At 36.3% G+C, this 8,840-nt stretch overlaps 1 protein-coding gene across 1 annotated transcript in view; it reads left to right on the plus strand.

The window, feature by feature from the left end:
• Positions 1–8,840, plus strand: part of NBAS (neuroblastoma amplified sequence) — a 611,780-nt gene that overhangs the window by 115,846 nt on the left and 487,094 nt on the right. Inside the window, exon 13 of the mRNA XM_006880668.1 lies at positions 4,380–4,443. Within this exon, the coding sequence (XP_006880730.1) occupies positions 4,380–4,443 (64 nt within the window). The remainder of the gene's footprint in view (positions 1–4,379; positions 4,444–8,840) is intronic.

Below are 8,840 nucleotides of genomic sequence, written 5' to 3' on the forward strand. Positions count from 1 at the left end.
ATATATGTACATATATAATTGTGATATAACTTGACATAATCCTCAACTATTATTGAAACTTTATTATTCTCATTTTCTTGGCATTATATGTATAACTCAAAATATATTTAATATAGTGCTGCTATAACTGACTGGAAGAGATCCGTATTTGTTTCCCTTCATAAAAAAGTGATCCAAGAGAGTATAGAAATTATTAAACAATAGCAGTAATCTATTTTCAGGAAAGTAAAATCGTGCCGAAGATTTTGGAAAACAAGCTAAAACAGTACAATGACAGAAAATTGCAAGATATTTAAGCTGTATTCAGAAGAGATCATGGAATGAAGCCTGACAGTGTTGATGTCAGATGGATCATGGCTGGATGTATAGAAAGAATATACTTGTGTGTAATTGTGTCGATCAAAGCAAGTTATGACATTAAGTTGAGAAGAATGGAAATCTCAGAACTTCGGTCGAAACCTATACAGAAAGCAAAAAGCAGTTTTTTGAACTGAACAAGAAAATGACATGATTTAAAATCAAGAAAAATCTACATCAGGGTTTTATCTTTTTTCTATCTGAGCAAATTATTTGAGAAGCTAGATTATATGAAGAAGAATGTCACATCAAGATTAAAGGAAGAGTCACCAACAACTGTGTTTTGTAGATAACAAGACATTGCTTGCTGAAAGTGAAGAAGACTTGAAACAATTACTGCAGAAGATCACAGATTATAGCCTTGAATATGGATTACATCTTAACATCCCCACTGGGCCAATAGGTAAAATGGAAAAATGATTGACCTTGTCAAGGATTTCATTTTGCCTGGATTCACAATCAGTACTCATTGTAACTGCAGTCAAGAAGTCAAAAAGACATGTTATTTTGGGGAAATCTGCTGTTAGGGACCTCTCCAATGTGCTAAAGAGCAAGGATGTTAGTGTAAAAACTAAGATGTGCCTGATCCAACCCATCTTATTTTCTGTTGCTTCCTGTGCAATTTGAACAGTGAATAAGGAAAAGTGAAGAATTTTGAGTTGTGATGTTGGAGAAGAGTACTCAGTATCCTAAGAACTGCCCAAAGAATAGACATATTTGTCTTGGAACATGTACAATGAAGGTACTGCTTAGAGACAAGAAAGGTAAAACTTTGTCTCTCATACTTTTGGCTTTCTTTCAGTGTTTGGAAGAAGACATTATACCAGGAAAGGTGGAAGGTCAGAGAAGGAAGAAGATCCTGGACAAAATAGATTGACACAGTGATTGCAAAAATGGACTTGAGCAGATTTGAAAACATGAGGATGTTGCCCAAGAGGGCAAGGCTCAAATCTGTTGTTCATAGGGTCTTCTTAAGTTGAAGTCAGCTTGAAGCAATCTAACAACAATGAGTTGAGTGCTAATTGTGCATGTAAAGTGCTAATTTTGAGGCACTGGAAAGTTCTGAAGTATCATGTAAATGGTCTGATGATATTTTATTTTTATTGGTTATTTTTAATAAAATGTACCTAAACTGTATTTTAAGGAGCTCTGATGTCTAAGTGGAAAGAAGTTGTTTTGCCAGCCTAAAGGTACCTGTTTTTGAATACACCAGCTATTCCATTGTTGTTGTTATTACTAAGTGCCGTCAAGTCGTAGACGACTCTTACCGACCCTGTGAATGAAAGGTCTGAACATTTGTATAACTTTCATCATTTCTCCAAGTTCATAGAGTTTCTGGAGGCAAGCCATTTCAGAAGTGGATGCCAGTATTGCTTTCAAGCTTGTTTTAATCAGGAAGCTCCATCAAACACTGTCCACCATAGGTAACCATTACACATATGACACATCAGTGTCACAGTGTTCAGCATCACATTGCATGAAAAAGAGAAAAACAGTTTCTGTTCTAATTACTGCCCATTAGTAACCACTGGAGGGTCACTTATGAGTTAATTTGACTAGACAGTGCAAAACAACAAGTATTGTATTCTAATTATTTTAAATATCTTTTTGTGATTTTTTAAATTAAAATACTCAGTTTCTTTTCATAGTATTTAAATGATATTTTGTGGTAAATTTTTTCCCTAATAACGTTTAAAGAAACATTTTCTCTGTGTCTACTGAGTGAGTTATTATGGTTCTGCATAACAAGAACTTCTTTCAGATCTAGGACAGAATTACTACTTTGATACTCTCTAGTGTGAGGCACAGATAAATGGATAATAAGATATTTCTTTTTATGTTGTTAATTTAGAAGAAAAATCACAGTTGGTTTGATTTAGCTATATCATGACTTTATTTAAATTGAAGATTTCAAATTAACCTCTAGTCTATTTTGGCTAGTATTTCTCCATGGACTATAATTCTGGAAGTTTGATAGATTATTTGACTATGACTGTCTCAATTTTTTCATGGCATTTGGGAGACTTATTTGTCATTGTATTCTTAAAGCTGGGAACGACACTGTGTCACCATGAAATTAGGGTAGAATGTATTCAGTTTGAAAATGGTATGATTGTATTTTTTACTTCATGTAATTTGTGGTCATAAAATGTTAGAAATGAGAGTTGATATACAAACTAGCCAGTCAACTTTCAGAGCTATGGGAACCAAATATTAGAGGGAAGCTTAGTTTACTTGTGTACAGGCTGATGTTTATTGACAAAGTAGTAGCTCTTATCCATAGACTAATGGGTGTACGCACATGTAGGACTCTGGTGGTTTAGTGGTAAAGAGCTGTGCTGCTAATTCAAACACTTAAAATTCACCAGATGCTCTGCAGGTGAAAGAGAGATGAGCATCTCCTATGCCCATTATCATCCTTTTGTTCCCACTCCTTTCCCTCTTGGATTCCTATACACATTTTACTGGTTATCTTTCTATTTTTACAGTGATGTCTTATGCAGTATTTGTCTTTAGGAGACTGAGTTAGTTCCCTCAGTATAATGCTCTCCAATCTTTCCCAAGCTACATAGTATTTTTCAAAATCATTGATCCTGAGTGCTGCATATTATTGCATTGTTTGATTTTACCAAAATTTCTCAATCCATTTGATTGCAGTTGAACATTTGGGCTGTTCATGCTCTTGTGATGGTGGATAATTTTGCTGTGAACATTGGTGTACATATCTCCATTTGTGTCTGTTATAATTTTCTTGAGGTATATTCCAAACAGTGGAGATAGCTAGGTCATATGAAATTTCTATTTTCAGCTTTTTGAGGAAATGCCAAACTGCTTTCTAGACTGATTGTGTGCTATTTTACAATCTCACCAAGAGTGTTTAGGAGTTTCTGTTTCTCCACATCCTCTTCAACATTTATTGCTTGCTGTCCTATTAAATTTTGCCCCTGCTACTGAGGTGAGTTCTCATTGTGGTTTTGACCTCTATCTCTCTTATTGCCAGTGATTTTGAGCATTTCTTTCTGTGTCTGTTGGCCATCCAGATGTCTTGCTCTGTGAAAAATCTTTCCATGTCTTTTGCCTGTTTTGTAATTGAGTTGTCAGTCTTTCTTGTGGAGGCCCAGTAGAATTTTGTAAACCTTTTTTATAGGAGATCCTTACTTGAGATGGTGCTGACAATTTTTTTCCTCCCAGTTGGTAGAGTTTCTTTTTGCCTCATTGGAAAATGTTTGATGCATACAGAGATTTAGTATTTAGAAGGGACCATTTATTAACCTTATCCTTTCCTGATGTGCACATTTCTGGCTGTATTTGTCACCTCTCTATAAAATAGGCTAGACCTTCTAAACATTGTTTCTCTTATGATCTTTATGGTTTTGGACTTTAGATCTCTGATCCACCTTGAGTTGAATTTTGTGTATGGTGTGAGATGGGGACCCTGTTTCCACTTTCTGTAGACAGTAGTCCAGTTTTGTCTGCACCATTTGTTGAAGACATTGTCATTTCCTCATTTGATAGACTTTTGTTTCTTTGTTGAATATCAATTGACCATGACAGATGGGTTATTTATTCTGTTCCCTTGGTCTATGTCCCTTTCATTGTACTAAGACCATGCTGTTTTGGCTTCTTCTGTGAAATTTACTGTCTCTGAAAACTGCCTCCACTTGCAGTGAGTTTATCCAACAACATGTGTGTGTGTGTGTGTGTGTGTGTGTGTGTGTGTGAATGAATTCTTGATGTGTCTTCCTTTGTATTAATTTTGTACATTATATTTTACTGTTCTTTTGTATGCAGTTTTCTTCATTAGATTGAATTGCAGTTCCTGCCTGTGTATATTTTAAATATACACAGTTGGCTTTTTACGATGGTTATAGAGAAGGGACAATATTCAGATAGATATGAGGGATCAGATAAAACATAATATCTACGTCTTACACATATAAAAAAATTTTTAGTTTTAAATGATTTTTCTCATTGTTTTCTTACATGGTTGTCAGAGTCATGTGTATATTTTTCTTATTTAGCCCGGATATGATGCTCTTAATCCTGACTGGAGGCTCTCTACTGAGAAGAGAAAAAAAATAAAAGGTGAGTTGTACGAAATAAGACCCTTATAACTGTATGAAAACTCCTATAACATAGAGAGATTTCTAGAAATACAATAATGTGAAAGCTCTGTAGATATTTTTAATTCACTTTTGAAGAAATATCAAGACTTTCCTAGAGTTCAACAAAGCAGCAAATTTTATTTTTTATACCAATTTTTTAAATTGTCATTTTAATGAAAGTTTACAGAAAAGTTGGGTTTTCTTTTATTCATTGTTGCACCATTTCCTACCTCCTCCTCTTTTCCCCCTCCCCAGATCACTTTCTTTTTTTTTTTAAATTTAAATATTCATTCATTGTGGCACAGTTTCCTCTCATCCCTGTCCTTTGCACTCCCCCAGTCCACTTCGTAATGTATCTCTTCTTCTGGACTGTTGTCTTACATAAAATGCCAAATCATATATTTCTATTAAGACAATTCTTTCCCGTCTGTTCCAATGCAGTGTTCATTATCTATCCACCCTTCTCCTAGTTTCTCCCTCAACCTGCCCCATCAATCCTGCTTTATAACAGTGATGTTATGCAGTATCTTTCCTTATGTAACTGAGATATTTCACTCAACATAATGTCACTCATGGTGTGTAATATTTTAGAAGTTAATAATTTTTCAGTGCTGCATAGTATTCCTTTGGGTGATTGTACCATAGCTTTTCTTTCCATTTGTTTGTTGATAGGCACTTGGTTTGTTTCTATCTCTTTTACTATTGTGAGTAACACAGTAGTAAACATGTGTGTACATGCATCTGTTTGCGTGGCAGCTCTGGTTTCTTTAGAGTGTATTCCTAGTAATGGAATTGTTGGGTCAAATGGTATTTATATTTCCAACCTTTTAAGAAAACCTTCCATAGTGGTTACACCAATTTTATACTCCCACAAGCAGTGAATAAAGGATCCAATCTCTCCACAACTTTCCCAGCATTTGTTGTTTGTTACTCTTTTGAATTTTGCTATTATTGCTGGAATGAGATGATATCTCTTTGTTGTTTTTATTTGCATCTTTCTGATAGCTAGGGATTTTAAACATTTCTTCATGTATTTGTTTGCCATCTGAATGTCTGACTGCTTTGGTAAAATGTCTTCATATCCTGTGCCCATTTTCAGATTGGGTGTTTAGTTATTTTCTTGTTGAGGTGCTGGGATATTCTAGAAATTTTAGATACAAGTCCCTTTTCAGATATGTCATTGCCAAATATCTTTTTCCCTGTCTGTGGGCTTTCTTTTTATCCTGTTGGAGCAGCGTTTTGATGTGCATAGGAATATGACGGTCCCATTAATCTATTTTTTTTTCCTCTATTGTTTGTAGGTTTTTCATTGTTTGGAAGACTGTTCATATTGTGAAATAAAGTTTGTAGAGTTCTTAGATTTTCTTCTATGAAATTACAATTTTAATTTTACTTCTAGGTCTTTGAACCATCTTGAGTTGATTTTTGAAGCTGGAGATATGATGATAGAATTTTGCACAATCAACAATTTATTTGTTGCAGATACATTTTACAAGAAACATAAACACAGGCTATATACATGGATTTCACTTGCTGGTATGCATAGGAATCAGATAGATTACATCTGTGGACAGAACTGCTAGAGAAGCTCAGTATCAGCTGTGAAAACTAGGCCTGGTGCTGATTATGGAACAGATCACCAACTACTCATATGCATGTTTAAGCTGAAGCTAAGAAAAGTGAAATCAAGCCCACAGGGATGAAAATATGACCATGAGTCTATCCCATCTGAATTTCAGAACCATCTCAGGAACAGGTTTGGGGCCTTGAACACTAATGAGAGAAGACCAGATGAGTTATGGGACGATATCAAGAATATCAGCCAGGAAGGTTGCAAAAGGTCATTGGAAAGACGGAGGAGGAAGAAAAGACCAAAATGAATGTCAGAAGAGACTGAATATTGCACTGGAGTGCCAGAAGCCAAAGCAGAAGAAAGAAATCAAGATATTAAGGAGCTGAACAGGAGATTACAAAAGGCTGAGCGACATGACAAGTAAAGTATTTCAATAAAATGTGCAAAGAGCTGGAGTCAGAAAATCAAAGAGGCTGAACTCACTCAGCATTTCTTAAGCTCAAGGAACTGAAGAGGAAATTCAAACCTCGAGTTGCAATACTTAAGGATGGTTTGGGCAGAATATTGAGTGATCCTGCAAGTATTAAAAGAAGATAGAGTATACAGAGTCATTATACCAAAAAGAATTGGCAGACACAGAAGAATTTAATGAAACAACATCTGAGCAAGACCCTAAAGTGATAAGGGAAAAAGTTCAGACTGTTTTGAAAGAATTGGCTAAGAATAAGGCCCCAGGAATTGATGGTATAAATGGACATATTTCAACTAACAGATGCTGCCCTAGATGTGCTCACTAAGTTGTGTCAAGAAATCTGGAGAACATCCACTTGGCCAACTAACTGGAAGAGATCTGTATTTGTTCCCATTCCAAAGAAAGGTGATCCCACAGAGTGTGAAAATTATCGAACAATATAATTAATATCACATGCAAGCAAGATTTTGCTGAAGATTATCCAAAACCGACTGGAATAGCACATCAGCAGAGAACTACCAGAAGTGCAGGCTGGATTTACAAGGGGCTGTGGTACTAGGGATATTGTAGCTAATACTAGATGGATCTTGGCTGAAAGCAAGGAATATCTGAAGATTGTCTTTGTTTCATTGATTATGCAAAGGCATTTGGTTGTGTGTGAATCATTACAAACTGTGGCTGACTCTGAGAAGAATGGGAATCCCAGAATATTTGATTGTGCTAATGTGAAACTTATACTTGGACCAGGAGGCAGTCATCAGAACAGAGCAGGGCAACACTGCATGGTTCAACATTGGGAAGGGTGTACACCAGGGCTGTATCCTGTCGCCATACCTTTTCAATCTTTATGCAGAACAGTTTATCCGAGAGGCTGGGCTCTATGAGGAGATATGTGGAATCAGAATTGGAGGAAGAATGTACAATCATCAAAAATCTACATTATGCAGATGATATAACCTTGCTTTCTGAAACTGAAGAGGACCTGAAGCACTTGCTGTGGAGTCAGGGACTGCAGTCTTCAGTGTGGATTGAAACTCAATATCAAGAAAACAAAAATTCTCATTACTGGTCTGATTGGAATGGTCATAATGGATGGTGAAGAAATTGAGATTGTTCACAGTTTTGGTTTGCTTGATTCACAGTCAACACTCTTTGCACCAGCAGCCAGGAAATTAAGACATATTGCAATGGGAAAGTCTGTGGTTAGAGACCTTTCTAAAGTGCTGAAGTCCAAAGATGTCAGTCTTGAGACAGGCGTGCCTGATATATGCCACGGTCTTTGCAGTTACTTGCTATGCATCAGAAAGCTGGACAATGACTAGGGATGATAGAAGGAGAATTGATGGCTTTGAGCTGTGGTGTTGGAGAAGAGTATTGAATATACCATGCACTGGTAGGAAAATGAACAGGTTTGTCCTGGAGAGGGTGAAGCCAGGCTGCTCCTTGGAGGCAAGGCTTCTGAAGCTTCATCTGACATACTTTGGACATATTGCAAAGAGGGACCAGTCCTTGGAGAGGGACATCATTCTTGGGAGTGTGGAGGGATGGCGCAGGAGGGGAAGACCCTCGATGAGATGTATTGATTCAGTGACTAGAGTAATAATGGGGACAGGTGTGTCGGAGATGGTGAGGTTGGCACAGGATAGGGCAGAGTTTAGGGCTGTTGTATATATGGTTGCTATGAGTCGCAGGCTACTTGACAGCATATAACAACAACATGGTGTGAGGGTTCTGTCTTGCTTGAGTTTTCTACATAATTTTCCTTTTTTGCCGACACTATTTGTAAAAAGAGTATAGTTCCCCCACTTAACTGTTTTTTTTTTTCTCCTTGTAAAAAAAAATTAAAAAAAAATCAATTGTCCATAGGTAGATGAGCTGATTTCTGGGTTCTCAGCTCTACTCCAGTGATCTATATGTCTGCCCCTGTACCAGTACCATGTTGTCTTGACCACCATGACTGTAGTAGGATTTGAGATCAGAGAGTGTGATGCCTCCTTGCTTTACTTATTTGGGGTCTTTTTCCATTTTTGATAAAATTAGAAATTGCCTTTCTATCTTATTGAAGAATAGAATTTGATGTGTATTGGAATTGCATTGAATGTGTAGACGGTTTTTGATATAATTTTCATTTTCACCATACTGAGTTTTCCTGTCTATGAGCATTGTATATTCTTCCAAGTCTCTTCCATTTTTCCAGGTCGTTTTTATTTCTTGTAATAATGTTTTGTAATTTTCTTGTATAGGTGTTTTGTGTCTCTAGGTAAGTTTGCTTCCAAGTATTTATGTGATTAGCAATTGTGATGGATATTGTTTTTCTTATCTGCATTTATAT

This window comes from Elephantulus edwardii, unplaced genomic scaffold (genome assembly GCF_000299155.1).
Source record: "Elephantulus edwardii isolate Elephantulus edwardi_28Jun2011 unplaced genomic scaffold, EleEdw1.0 scaffold00009, whole genome shotgun sequence".
NCBI lineage: Eukaryota > Metazoa > Chordata > Mammalia > Macroscelidea > Macroscelididae > Elephantulus > Elephantulus edwardii.